Source organism: Oxyura jamaicensis, chromosome 3 (genome assembly GCF_011077185.1).
Source record: "Oxyura jamaicensis isolate SHBP4307 breed ruddy duck chromosome 3, BPBGC_Ojam_1.0, whole genome shotgun sequence".
Taxonomy (NCBI): Eukaryota; Metazoa; Chordata; class Aves; order Anseriformes; family Anatidae; genus Oxyura; species Oxyura jamaicensis.
This window is the reverse complement of record NC_048895.1, coordinates 60,783,124-60,797,275: the sequence shown is the minus strand read 5'-3', so window position 1 is coordinate 60,797,275 and position 14,152 is coordinate 60,783,124. Positions and strand designations below refer to the sequence as shown.

Here is a 14,152-nt window from a genome sequence, read left to right as displayed (position 1 = left end):
CATATCTTGTCATTACCCAGTGGGGAAGTTTTCCTTCAGGATACAGCTTTCTGATTTCTGTAACTGCAAAGTAGGCAGGTAACAAACATGCATTTCTTTCCAAAATGTAGGCTACCACCTATAAGTAGAAGAATGTATCAGCATTAAAAAAAAAAAAAGTTTGGCTACGATAGACAAAGGTATAGCCTGTCTACTAGTCTGAGGCAACCCATAAAAATAAATACCAATGAGATTAAAATACTTTTTCTTAAGTTGTGCCCTAATAGTACATTAGATTAAAATCTGCTTCTAATTAGACTAGTATAAGTTAGGCTGTTTAAACCCAAGTAAAACTATGCTTTTCTGTCTGCCTAGAGAAGGTTGAAAACAATTAGTATTTTCATTCACTAAGAAAAAAAGGAAGTAGTTAATCTCAACATTTTATCTCATACAACTTACTTCAGTAAGTCAAACATGGGGTCTGACTTTTCCTTTAGGGATTTTAGTGCACAACAACATCCCCAAAAAGCTCCTCGTATGAGTTACAAAACACAATAATGGAAAAGAACAGGTCTTGGCAGTTGATCTGTATCAAACCTAATAGCTAGAGTGGCTCTATTTGAAAGACTGACTAATGGCAAAAGAACGATGTGACATCATAGTGACATCATATAAAATTCAGATAACTACCTCTCTTGCTGCTAAAAGCTGCTGCACAACAGCCGAGCTCACAGTATTTGGAATTGTTAAGATTTTCTCTAGGATCACTTTCAACAGATCACGCACACCCTAAAAGAAAGCACACAAAATTAATGTTCCAGGATATATTTTATTTCAGGCAGATAAATTACACAGTGAATATGACCAGACAGCATCTTCTTTGAAATCAGATGGTTTTTGCTAAGTGCCAGCAGTGACTGCTAGGGAGAATGTGAACACTATTAAACCTCTTATTAAACCTCCTACGGGACTTCTCAATCTTGGCATACCCCAGATAAGAAAAATAACTGTTGAAATTTTGATGTGCATCCAGAAATATCTAATGTATGATGTCTTGTGCAGACTGCCCAACGTACAATGTTGTGCTTTATGGGTTTAGCTCTAACTCGCCCACCAACATTTGTGGTCTTCTTTTGTGATATATGCATGGTTTTCTACTCCTTTTGTTGGAGTCGGACCATGCTAAAGACTCAGACTTGCTTTTTCTACATAGCAACAGGGGGCAGAGCAAATGCATGAACTTCAGCCTTACCTCTTCATAGTATTACTTTTTTGTATGTACCACTTACGCAACTGTATTAGGGATACTTAGTAACCAATAAAGGGCTAGAAGATGACTGTGTGCTAGAAAAGAGAGTAGAAGTTGCTTATCTGTACAGAATTATCTATTAACATAAAGTTCAATTACAAAAAAAGCATTACAACTGGCCTCGCTCAGTTACCTTTTTCTTTCATTAACAAAGCAGACTTTGAGACACTGGAATTCACCAGCACAAAAGCATAAAAGTAAAGCCATAAAGTAATACATCTTCTCACAAAGAAAGGAATGGGGGGAAAATACCTTGTAGTCTACACCTCCGATAATTTTCCGGACCAATTTAAATGTTAAGGCCCACAGCTGTGTCCTTTCCCACTCAAGCGTATCGGAGTTTATCAGAGATTCACAAACCATCCTAACAGAAGAAGGTAACGCAAGAATGAATGATGGATTATGAGCATGTGCTCTCCAGCAATACTTTAATAACACTCTCACAGAGCACCCAGCAATACTGCAGCTTCCATGTATCCTGTTTATTGACCCACTGTGGCTTAACTTACCTGGGTGGCAAAAGTCCAGTTTCAACTGCCATTGCTAAACAGTCATAAAGAAAAGAAATTCTTTTAGGACTGTGTTGGCTGTGAATGAATCTTACTATCCACTGGACACATTGTTCATGGGATTCCTGAAAAAACAGCAAAGGAGAGAAACAATGTATTTATAGGTAGTGAAACAAACCATAAAATTCATATAAAATCCTATCATGAAGAACTGAAATTGACAGGAGATTAGAAGGAAATTTAAAATGTTTTTAGTGCAGATTGTCCAACATTCAGTTTTCCCTACAAGTCACTTGATACAGAATTGGAAACAGTTCCCACTGAAGTCTCATCTCAAACCCGAAACTGATTTCTATAGTCAACTTTGTTTTTCACATATTTTCAGCACAGAAGAGAACAAAGTACAATTGTTTTATAGTTCTTCTTGTATCAGCTATAATCAAATTCACTGAAAATGAAGATCAGTAGTTTTTTTTGTTTGTTTGTTTTTAACAGTTACTACTTCCACTTGGCTTTATTAGAAATGTACAACTTTTGTTAAACAACTATATAGTCTTACTAATGTAAAAGCTGATCTTTTTCTTGCATCGTCTTCCTGTATTCTTTACTGGGCCATACCTGAAATCAGATTCTGAATAACTGGAAACAGACCTTATAGCTTAAGTGTTTGTCTGCTAGACAAGGTTTTACTACATGTGGAAAAAAAAAAAAAAAAGTATATCGAAGCAACAAAATAAATGTTAACCTGGGAAAGACTGCTCCAGAACTGTCTAAAAGCACCCAGGCAGCTGATCAGTTTGGTTCTCTCATCTTCAGGAGTGTCCATAAACATACTAACGCAAATAAGAAAATTGGTTATTAGCGCTACACCAATGAAAGAGCACAAGTAGAAAAATACATTTACACAGAAAGTCACAAATAAAAAATCTAACATCGCACTCACCCAGGAAAAGCTTCTTCAATTACCTCCGTTTTCTGCAAGAGAAAAGCCCCAGGTGAGCTGTTGTGACAAGGTTTTCCAAGGGTGTCTAACCAAGAGGACGCAACACTAAGGAATAACAGTCATGTTCTTATAGCACTGTATCAGAGGCAGATGTATTTCTTCTTTTACGCTAGAGTCTTTCTTAATTTATCTCCCAAAGTCGTAGAAATCGTTCAATTCTGTAACTGCAGCTCTTCTTGCACACCTTAAGAAATCAGTATTTCCGAATCCCACTAAGTTCTTTTGTCCCACTCACGTTTCATGATGTTTGGTTACACAAATCAGTTATATACACAGCTACTGCTCCATCTGAGTGTAAGATCACTGCTTTTAAAATTCCATTAAGTGATCATACGGCCTTGCAGTAGAAGATTATTTATGAACACCCAGTTTATCTTTTCTAATGGATTTTTTTTTAAAGAAAATGCCTTTATGCTCAATTGCAAAGCCTAGGAATGACTCCGTATGTTATTCTCAGCCTTCTCAAGACACTAAAGAAAAATTGATACTCAGCTGTTCTGCGTGGAATAAGTATCACTGTTGTCCCCCAAATCACTAACAGCAGCAGTGAGAGTGACAACTTGGTATGTTCTCATTTACAGCTTCAAAAATGCAATGAAGAGCTGTTAAAACGTTTCGTTATGGGCCCATTGCAATTTTAGGGAGAGAACACTGCACAAAAAGCAGGCAGCGACGGCACAGTCAGATCACAATCGGAATGACAACACGAAAAATAACTAAATAACATAAAAACCTATCAAACAAAGGCGCCCGGTGAGGCGCGGACAAACACCACGCCACGAACAACCTCGGGCCGCCATTCCCGACAGGGCTCCGCCGCCCGCACCGCACCGCTCGGCGCCCCAGGCCTGCAGGCCCGGCCGGACTCACCACCACCTCCTCGAAGATGCTCTGCAGCTGGGTCTCCATGGGCGCCATGGGCAGCGCCATGGCCCCGCCGCCCGCCCCCGACGGGCCCTCACAGCCGCAGGCGGCGGCTCCGCGCCCCGCCGGAAGGTCCCGGCTGCTTCCGCCCCTCCGCGGGCAGCGGCTGCGCGGAACGCGCGTTCCGCAGCCACAGCGTTCCGGGCGGGGAGGGGGGGAAGGGAAGGGTTACATTTATTTTAAACGTAATCTAACTTTGTAACCAGAGTTCTGGTCCACACAACTTGGCCCAAATACTACATCCAATTCTGAGGTTTAAAAGTGGATCACAAGATAGTCTTGAACTCCCTAATAGGTTCCATCAGTGATTTATCTCATAAATGATGCCTTTGCTGCCTTGGATTCACACAGCAAGGTTTAGCAGAGGAGAGGTGCCAGGGGTGGCCTCTGTGAGCAGAGCCCAGCAGCTGCCCTATGGCAGATCCCAGCCGGCTCCAAAAGGGACCCGCAGCTGGCCAGAGATGAGCCAGGGAGCAATGCCAGGTGGGCCTCTGGGAGAGCACACTGAAGGAAGGAAAAAAAATAATAACTGCTGCACAGCAGCAGCTGGGAGAGAGGAGTGAGAACCAGCCCTGCAGCCCCCAGGCCAGTGCAGAGGAGGGCAGGAGGTGCTCCAGGCAGGCAGCAGCAGTTCCCCTGCGGGCTGTGGAGAGGCCCCTGGTGGAGCAGGCTGTCCCCCTGCAGCCCATGGGTCCCACATGGAGCAGATCTCCACGCTGCAGCCTGTGGAGGAGCCCCCGGGGGAGCAGGTGGATGTGGCCTGGAGGAGGCTACGGCCCATGGAGAGCCCCCGCAGGAGCAGTCCCTGGGGCAGAGCTGCAGCCCGTGGAGAGGAGCCCACGCAGGAGCAGGGGTCTGGGGGGAGCTGCCGCCCGTGGGGGACCCGTGCTGGAGCAGTTTGCTCCTGGGGGATGGATGGACCCCGTGGTACGGAGCCATGTGGGAGCAGTGCTTGAAGAGCTGCTGCCTGTGGGCAGCCCCCACAGGCCAAGTTGGTGAAGGACGGAACCCCTGGGAGGGACCCCGCAGGTAGCAGGGGCAGGGAGGGAACGAGAAGGAGCGGTGACAGGGACTGACCGCAGCCCCCATTTCCCCTGCACTACTTGGGGAGGAGGTGGAAGAGGGTGGATGGGGGGAAGACCTTTGTAGCTTGCTAACACACTGCTCTAGTGTGTTAGTAATAGGCAGCAAATCTCCTACACTGTCTGTTTTGCCTGTGATAGTAATTGGTCAGTGATCTCCTTGTCCTTATCTTAGCCCCATTTTTCTAGTATCATATTTTCTGCCCATGTTGTATTGAGGAAGGTGAGCAGGAGGACAATGTGGTGGAGTTTAGCTGCCCATCAGTGTGAAACCACCATATTTGTCTCATTTTAATAAAACTGAACTACATATGATCCTACCTATGGCAGAGAACCTGGTCCCTGAGGTAGAGCTGAGGCCCAGGTCAGGGCCATCACTTGAACAAGTGAAGTCTAAGTAATGGTCGTTGTGCCTTCTGTAGGGGACCCAAGTGTCAAAGACGAAGAACAGTACAATTCTTAAGGGCTGGGATTACACCTAGTTGTCTCTGCCAAGGAATGAAGCCATGGCAGATTCTGTGTGTTTAGTAAAATGGAGCTATAAGCCTGACCAAACAAGGAAGAAAAGAAATGTTTGCATGACAAAGAAATGACCCTGTAATTCCAGTGACAGAAAAGGAAATACACCTTACAAAATGACTTTAAACATATAAAAGAGCAAGCAAACATTTTGACAAGCAACACAGGCTATGGTGAGGATCTCAGAGAAGCAGCATTTTTATTCACAATTGCAATAGCAGGCATCCTGCAACCAGGAGCCCACAGCCAAACTGTATCATAACCTTATATCCCCTATTGCCCAACACTCGACTCCTCCCCAGTTTCCTCACTGGCTGAGTACTACAGGTTCACAACCTACTCAATGCTTGTTACTATACCATATATGTACAATTTTATTTGACCAACCTATAATTTCCTCTTTTCCTCCCTTTTTATTCTTCTCTTGTGACTGGAGGGGCCTGTGATTTTTTATTTTATTTTTTTTTTTTCTGATTCCACAACTGCTTGTCTTGTTTTTCGTAGCTGTCCTCCTTATTTTGGGACAGTGGGACCTTCCACTGTCCCCTTATCTGCCTAACATTCCCCCACTGTTGTGCCTGTGCAATTACTTTCAAATATACAAGGTCAGTGGTATTTTCCATTGCAAAAGCACAACTTTAATTCTCACAATTGTTATACGAGGACAGCAAGCAAGTTCTATCTTCTTTTGTTCTGCTTGTGCATGCAGCTTTACTTTACCTATTAAGTGGACTTCAGCTCAGCCCCCGAATTTCCTTTTTTCTCTGCCCTTTCAGTTCTCTCCTCCATCCCCCTGGGAGGGAGGGACTGTGGCTGGGTGGGGCTTGGCTGCCTACAGGGGTTAACCCACCAGACTGCTTTTTGGCACCCGTGGGGCCAGTGGTGCTCAAGATAACAGATTTGATTGGAATGTCCTAGACCTAATTTATAGCTGTTACACTGTTCAGCTATTCGTTGGCAGGTTTCTGTGCTTGCCACAGGTCTTGCTTGCTTCTCTGTATTAGAGTCTAGTGCTTGTTAGCGGCTCCTATTTGCTGTAGTTAGCATCATGTTTTGCTGTGCCTGGGAACATTTTGATAAGAGCAAAGGCCATGTCCCTGGGCTGGCAAATTGCCAGGGCATTGCTGTTTTTTTCCTGTGCTGCTGACTGCTGGACAGGCTGCAATTGCAGCGTCTCAGGTCAGAGGGGAGTTGTGACTTCTGAGAACGTCCACACTGCAGTACTACCCCTACCGGAATTGCAACCCTTGGTCAGGAGCAGGGGCAAGGGTGAGGAGTCCATTGCAAAGATCAGTCTGATAGTCTGGTCCAAAGGGAAAAAGGGTGAAGACTGGAATGGATCGACCCTTAAGTTGTAACCCATGATTTGAGTTGCGTGTTGTAGGAAGTACTGCAGCAGGAACCACTCAAACTGATGAAGAATGAGCTTCACAAAAAGCCACGCAAGTGCAGCAGTGAGCCAACCTGAGCTGACTTCGGCTGCCAGTAACATCACACCACCTCTCCTGTCCTGTGACCACTATAACAGATGGAACCCAAGTCATGAAGATATGTCCATGGACATTTCAGGAACATTTTACAAAGGTGAAACACAGACTAAGAGAATGATATCTGTATATATATCAAAGGATGGGCAGGGACGTGGTGGTTAAATGATGTATTGAATAGTGTGGGACATAAGCATAACATAAACGTCATATAATAAGGTGTGGGGATTGTGCTTGCTTGGGCTGGGATGGAGCTAATTTTCTTCATACCTCATATGGTTCTATGTTTTGGATTTGTTTTTTATAATAAATGTTATAAATTTATTTTAAATTATGACTGAAGTGGTACTCAGCTTTAGAACTGGATAAAAATTTGAGTAGTTACAGTTAGTAGTTACAATTTGAGAACCCTGGTTCTCAATCCTGGTAGCCTGTGAAGGCTATACATTTCCATAACAAACAGTCCTCCCATTAACCACCAAATTGAATGAGAAATACATTTCAAAATGTTTTTTTTTTTTTTTTTTTTTTTTTTAATTGAATTTTGGCTGTATACCATTTGTCTTTAATGTGTGCATCTACCACTACCGGAAAAAAAAAAAAAAAAAAAAAAGTGTAGCAGACTGAAAGAAGTCCATGACAAAAATGGATTGAAACTAAATGGGAGGAATCCTCTAGTGCTAAATAAGGAAAGGGAACTCAAAACAGATGTAACACAGCGCAGAAGCTATCCATCTACTTAGGTATTGGTTTTGTTTAATGTATTTAACAGAATCATAAATACTTTCTTTGAAGTCAAGAAATACTCTGGATGACAGGCTTTTAATAAATAGTTGAGTAGTCAAATTTGTGTAGTTTTTGCAAGTTATTGCTTAACAACATATTATTCCTAATCTACAGTTTATCTAATGCCATCTTTATCTTGCAATGTGGCAGAACAGTTCTCTCTACGTGAATATTTCTTTTCAGCCTTTGACCTCGCTGAGTAGTTTTCCTGCTTACTTTGGCTTCCTGCAGACCTAGCACCAATGTAAAAGCTAAGACCTCATTAAAAACCTTTGAGCAAAGTACACACACACACTTGAAACAGAAGCAGCCTCTTAGCTGCAGCTAACCCAGCTGGGGAGCCAAAGGAGCACAGCATATGCACAGCTGAGAGGCAGACCTTGGCAAAATGAATCCTCACGATGAACTAGACATGCATGAAGGCAGACATTTGGATGACATGATGTTACAATCATCACAGTATGTGAAGAAAAAAACACTCCGGAAATACAAGATAATCTGTGCTGTAAGTAGGTGCTGTTCTTCAGGGCTGATACCCCCCCCCCCCTTTTTTTTTTTTTCCTTTCAGAACTGTAGAAACTTAACAATTTTCAAATCTGCAGACTTTACTGGTTTTGTTGTAGTAATGTAATGATTCAGGGTAGTTTGGTCATTGGTGCCTAAAGTTCTACAGCACAAAGGCACTAATTTCTCTGGCAGATTTCTAAAGTTCTTGTGGTATTTATCCAGAGGTTTAACACTGTCAAATATACATATATATGCATGTGTGTATATATATATATGTTTTTATATATGTTTATATATATATTTCCTGGCAATTAGTTAGACTTTTTCTTTTGCTATGATAAACTGACAGATCTTTTGCACAGCAAAGACAGTGTTTCAGTATATTTTTCAGTATATTTTATACATTTGTTTGTGGCCAATGCATCCCCAGTTCCTTTTTGCTTATTCTTTTGTGTCTTTGGATTTGTCGTTAATAAAAAAAAGTATGTAGGCAAGGCATTGATGAAAAACACTCCCGAAGCAAGGTATAGCAAAAGATGAATGAAACATTTCATCCAGTATTGTCATTCTCACGTCTCAAATGCCATGTCAACTCTTCCCTTCCCCAGGGCTTTAAGAGTCATTCAGCTACCTTGTAGATAAGAATGTGTGTTTGTTTTTTTTTTCTACATTTTTGAAATCTTTTGTTAGAACTGGTACACATTTTAGGCTTCTGTTTCTGACCATAAATGAAATATTAAATGTGTATATATATTTATACATATGTGTATGTGTGTTTACACATGCTCTTGCATCTGGAATTGGAATTCACTGAAAATGACAGGTACTGATTTTCAAAAGACTAAAAACTTAATTTTGAAAACAGCCCTATGAAGAAGAGAGGCAGGTTGTGATATTCTTCAGCATTATGTCATCAGAACAATTTCACATAATACAAGTTCCTATTTAATGCTGCATTATGCAAGTATTGCATAAAATATACGAGAAATATTGGAAATGGAGAAAAAATGAGAAGTGAAAATAACAGACATTGTTTTCCTTAAGTCGACAGTAAAAATAATTTAATCAAGAAACGGTGTAAGAGGAATGCTTAACCAGGAAGGAAAGTAAATAGTAAAAAAAGTAAACAGTAAAGAAAGTAAACTTTCAAAAGGTACTTAGAAGAGTAAACTGAGAAGTTTAATAAAATAAAATATTTGTTTTTCCAGTTGCTATGGTTTTCAAATGCTTGCCTTTATAAGAAACAAAATCTCAGTATTGGAGGTGTCAGCTGTTAATATTCTATACCACTGATTTATCTTTTTGAGAAACTACATGAATGAACTACTTCCTTGGTATCTTTTTCCTGAAAGTTCGGATGGACAATTGTGTACTCAGTGAGTAGTCACGCTACCTAGTAGGTCCTCCAGAGGAGAGTCAGAGAATATACATTAGGGACAACTTTTTTAAGAATAAGAAGCCCTAGTCATGAATTTAGACATAGAAATTAGTGGTAAAAAGTCTGAGAATTTGAATAGGTGCTACTGATGTTATTTTTCCTTAAGTATCAATGTCCCCAAATCAAGGGCCTTTGTGTAAATTTGGTAATAAAATGCAATACGTTCTGTCTATGCCTGTTGAACATGAGTTTTTGTTTTTTTACTTCAGCTCCCTAATGACCTGCAGCAGTGGGAACGTTTAGTTGCTGTAGTAGCTATCCTTTAAATTTAGTATTGTCTATTTACTTCAATTACAAATATAAGTTTGTAAGAAAACGGAGGGTAAAACCAGAGTGAACTTTTATAGGAAGGTTGCAAGCCCTGGGGGTTGGTCTGGTCCGTGCTCAGGAAACAAAACCAATTACAGTGCACTGGAAGAATTGTGCTCCCCATCCAGAAAGAGGCAGGTGTTCTAGCCCAGATGCGACTGCTAATTCTCAGTACTACTTGACTGGATGTGACATTAAGCCTATACCTTCACATATGAGGTCTCCTTTCAAGAGAGACCCTTTCTGTCATGTTGGACAATCCTTCCAATTCATGCTGCTTTTCTCACCAGTCTCTTCTACCCATTTCTCTCACCAATTCCGTTTCCATTCCTACTGCTGGGGTATTTCTCCTGTACGAAAACAAGGGAGTGAGCAGCAGGGAGCAAGTAAGGTTGATCTTCCCAGTCTGCAGGTAGGAATGATGTGCATTTAGGCTGTGTCCTGGAGTGGAGCTGCTCTGTGGCCAAAGCGTACACCCACCCCTCACCTGAGATCAGGGCAGCACTCTCTGCTGCTGCCATTTGGTGAAGTATTAGGGCAGGATGGGCAGTAATGAAAAGCCGAGGGTGCTTCCCTAGAGGCTCTATTACAGTAATGAAAAGTATGAGGGTAAGCTGCTCTTATTTCTACTCTGTTTTGAATCTCGATATTTGCTAGTGCCTGATGGTGGCTGGAAGTGACAGGAGACAGAATTAAGCTCTGAGACAAAAGCAGGAAGTAAGCTGGATTGTTTTATGGTTCTTTTCTCTGACAGGCATTTTCCTTCCTGTTCCTGCCTTAGTAAAAAATGAATATGCTGTAATACAGAGAGTTGTCATTTTTCACTGTGCCTTTTAGCCTGCACATCTAGGGTGTCTGTTAAGCTGATAAAGGTTTCCTCAGCTCTTCCACAGTCTCCTAATCATTATGCGACTTTCTGTTATGCATTTTCATTGGGCTGCTTGTTCATTTCTAGTTTTCTCCAACCTCACTAATATGGTATCTTACTCATTAAAAGAGACTGGCTACTGGATGAAAACTTGACACTTGCAGCCTCAGTCCAGCTGAGTTTTTTAAGAAACCCCTGTGGGCATTTCAGGAAAGTACAGAAGCTATAAAAAATGGCTTTGGGATTTAGAAAGGTGGGGATTTCCTTCTCTTTACATAGATTAAGAATTTGCAAAACAGGTGAATACAGTCATTACTTTCTACTATCTTCTCCCTATCAAAGAATTCCTCGGTTACAAGATAGGACCGGCCCTAGGTTAAAAGTGCAGTATTTAGGCGTTGCCTTAAAAACAGTTCACAAGATGATTATTCCTGTGCCTCCCATGTCACATAGTTAATTCCTAATAAACGTAACAGTTTATGACAATTATGAACTTTAATTTTTGTGTGTTTGTGTGACAGTTTCTGCTAGTTGCTTTGGTGGTTGTGTCGCTGGGACTAGGTTTGGGACTCGGACTAAACCGTGGAGCCCAGGAGCAAGGTATGTTTATGATACTTCCAGTATAATTACATCTTAAGCTAGATCTGCTAAAGGCCTTCAGGAAACCTTCTTCTATAAAGTATAAACGTTCTGTGACAAACTACCACCTCCAAATATAAAGTTCTTGCATTTTCAAGTTGGATTGTATAAAATCTGTACACATAATGGGCAGGAAGAAACCAAATGAAGTTTAATAAGAGCAAGTGTAGAGTCCTGCACCTGGGAAGGAACAACCAGAAGTATCAGTACAGGCTGGGGGACGACCTGCTGGAGAGGAGCTCTGAGGAGAAGGACCTGGGGGTCCTGGTGGACGACAGGTTGACCATGAGCCAGTAATGTGTCCTGGTGGCCAAGAGGGCCAATGGGATCCTGGCGTGCATTAAAAGGAGCGTGGCCAGCAGGTCAAGGGAGGTGATCCTCCCCCTCTACTCTGCCCTGGTCAGGCCTCACCTGGAGTACTGTGTCCAGTTCTGGGCTCCCCGGTAAAAAAAAGACAGGGATCTCCTGGAAAGAGTGCAGTGGAGGGCCACAAAGATGATACGAGGCCTGGAGCATCTTTCCTATGAGGACAGGCTGAGAGACCTGGGTCCGTTCAGCCTGGAGAAGAGGAGACTGAGAGGGGGTCTTATCAATGTGTACAAATATCTGAGGGGTGGGAGACAGAAGGATGTAGCCAACCTCTTCTCAGTGGTTTGTGGGGATAGGACAAGGGGCAATGGCTGCAAGATAGAGCACAGGAAGTTCCGCACTGACATGCGAAGGAACTTCTTCACGGTGAGAGCACTGGAACAGGCTGCCTAGAGAGGTTGTGGAGTCTCCTTCTCTGGAGATATTCAAGGCCCGTCTGGACACCTACCTGGGCAGCCTGCTCTAAGGAACCTGCTTTGGCAGGGGGGATGGACCCGATGATCTTTCGAGGTCCTTTCCAACCCCTACAGTTCTGTGATTCTGTGATAATTATACTTGAAAACCTATCCTAAACCACTGAATGTCTTGCTTCTCCCTCTAGAAGTGTTAAACATAGTTCATAACAGCTTTGGAATTTTTTATCTTAATAATACTTTTAGAAAATTTGAGATAGGACATTCTCATTATATGTAATACATTGCAATTATTTCAGCAATATGTTTTGTAGAAGAGATATAATTGGACCACCTTCACGATTCATAACTCAGGTGCATTTGGCATGGTTCAGATGGCTAAAACTGATCATGAATTTTCTGTGAAATTGTCAGTTTCTTTAAATCTGTGATAAAAAAGGTATAATGCTTTGAATTTGTGGAATATTTTTTTTAATTTGAAAAAATGGAATAGCATATTGATGTCAGGGTCAAGCAGGATCAGAACAAATAGATGTCACACAGTGAGGTGTAACATCTCGCTTAGAATCCAAACAATAATAATCTCACACTGAAGGATTTCCAGAAAGCACAGTATCTTTCTCACTCCTTATCAACATGTATCAAACGTATTTACCTACGTCAACTCTTTACTCATTCAATCCTAGCAGGATGAAACGGAGTTGTAATTACTGTTTGATGGCACGTGTTGTATTACAACTTCCTGTGTAAAATATGTAGATACCTACCACATGAGTCTTTAATGACATTTACCTGAGGAACTTGATCATTGTTGTGGAAAGTGAATGGAAGGTGAAAGATGGCACTGAATGAGAGTGTTTGTGTCTCTGACTGCAGATGTTACAGAGCAGTCCTAAATAGGGACTGTTAAACTTTGTTTGCTACCTTTATAACCAGATCTAGGTAAGAAAGATGAAGTAGCATTCTGAAGTATGAAGTAACATACTAACTTAACAGAACTCACGCTTTTGTAAATATTGTGAAGAAATTAGAGGTCTGGATTGCAGATTGGTAGGAGTATGAACAGTTCTGTTTCAGACAAAAAAAAAAAAAAGTTTTATATTTCTTCTCACTTAGACTCACCGTGTATATTCTATATCATTGTAACTCAGGTAGAACATCCGAATAACTTTGATTGTTCTAAAGCCAATGGATAGAGGGAAAATTAAATGAAATACTTTAGAGACTAAAAATGAAGAAAAAATGTTTGCATATGTTTATAAACATTTGTGAAAAATCACAGCGTTTCCTTGGCAGAACAGGGCCCAGCCATGGAATGCAACCTTGTTTCCATTTGTATTTTTCTTTTCACAGATGCATTTATGCTCATTACATATTTGTTATTCTAATTATTTGCCTAGCCTTCTTGAATGAATGATTATTGCTATTGTATGCACATAAAGCACAAAGTTGTGAACTTTCTACATGTGAAACAAGCTTACTAGAGTGAAAAAAAAGCAATCTTAGCTCATAGCTCCATATCCATACATAGTGGATATTAAAGCCTGATTTTTGTAGGCAGTGCACCTTGCACAAGCATGAACCTTTTGGCATCTATAATAGGATTGCACCAGCAAATCTGCGTAGTTATACCTATCATTATATAACTGTGGGTAGATGGAAACATTAGGAATGTAGGTGCTCAGGGTGGCTCAGAAAGTACTCCTGCAGTACAGAGATTGCAGACACAGGGCTCACTGTGGTTCATGTGGAGCTGCCAATGATGTTTGGAGAGTTGGAGTTGCCCTTGGATGTCCCAGAGGCAGAGCTCTTGCTCCCTGCCTGAACTGTGGTGAGGAACTGCATGTCTCCATTTCCTGTGCAAGGCCCCGTATGTGGACCCTTTTCTTTCTTTGGGTCAAAACCATCAAACCTGCAGGTTTTTAAGGCACTTTTTAATGATTAGGTGGGAGAGATATGGTCAGGCCACGGAGTGCGCCAGTAAGCCCTGCCCAGCATTCTGGGCCTCCCC

At 41.7% G+C, this 14,152-nt stretch overlaps 2 protein-coding genes across 5 annotated transcripts in view; one reads left to right on the top strand and one right to left on the bottom strand.

The window, feature by feature from the left end:
• Nucleotides 1–3,819, bottom strand: part of MED23 (mediator complex subunit 23) — a 37,525-nt gene extending 33,706 nt beyond the window's left edge. For 2 of the 3 annotated variants that reach the window (XM_035321736.1, XM_035321738.1), the window contains exons 1-7: nucleotides 3,671–3,819; nucleotides 2,741–2,772; nucleotides 2,543–2,630; nucleotides 1,798–1,922; nucleotides 1,541–1,652; nucleotides 670–768; nucleotides 17–118 (exon numbers count right to left, since the gene is read on the bottom strand). In XM_035321736.1, the coding sequence (XP_035177627.1) occupies nucleotides 17–118; nucleotides 670–768; nucleotides 1,541–1,652; nucleotides 1,798–1,922; nucleotides 2,543–2,630; nucleotides 2,741–2,772; nucleotides 3,671–3,730 (618 nt within the window). In that variant the 5' untranslated portion in view covers nucleotides 3,731–3,819. The remainder of the gene's footprint in view (nucleotides 1–16; nucleotides 119–669; nucleotides 769–1,540; nucleotides 1,653–1,797; nucleotides 1,923–2,542; nucleotides 2,631–2,740; nucleotides 2,773–3,670) is intronic. The other variant, XM_035321737.1, reaches the window with a different exon arrangement.
• A 2,451-nt stretch (nucleotides 3,820–6,270) lies between these two features.
• ENPP3 (ectonucleotide pyrophosphatase/phosphodiesterase 3) overlaps nucleotides 6,271–14,152 on the top strand; it is a 44,806-nt gene continuing 36,924 nt past the window's right edge. The window contains exons 1-2 of one of the 2 annotated variants that reach the window (XM_035322596.1): nucleotides 6,271–6,909; nucleotides 11,242–11,320. In XM_035322596.1, the coding sequence (XP_035178487.1) occupies nucleotides 6,868–6,909; nucleotides 11,242–11,320 (121 nt within the window). In that variant the 5' untranslated portion in view covers nucleotides 6,271–6,867. Of the gene's footprint in view, nucleotides 6,910–7,756; nucleotides 8,104–11,241; nucleotides 11,321–14,152 lie in introns of those variants that run through there. The other variant, XM_035322595.1, reaches the window with a different exon arrangement.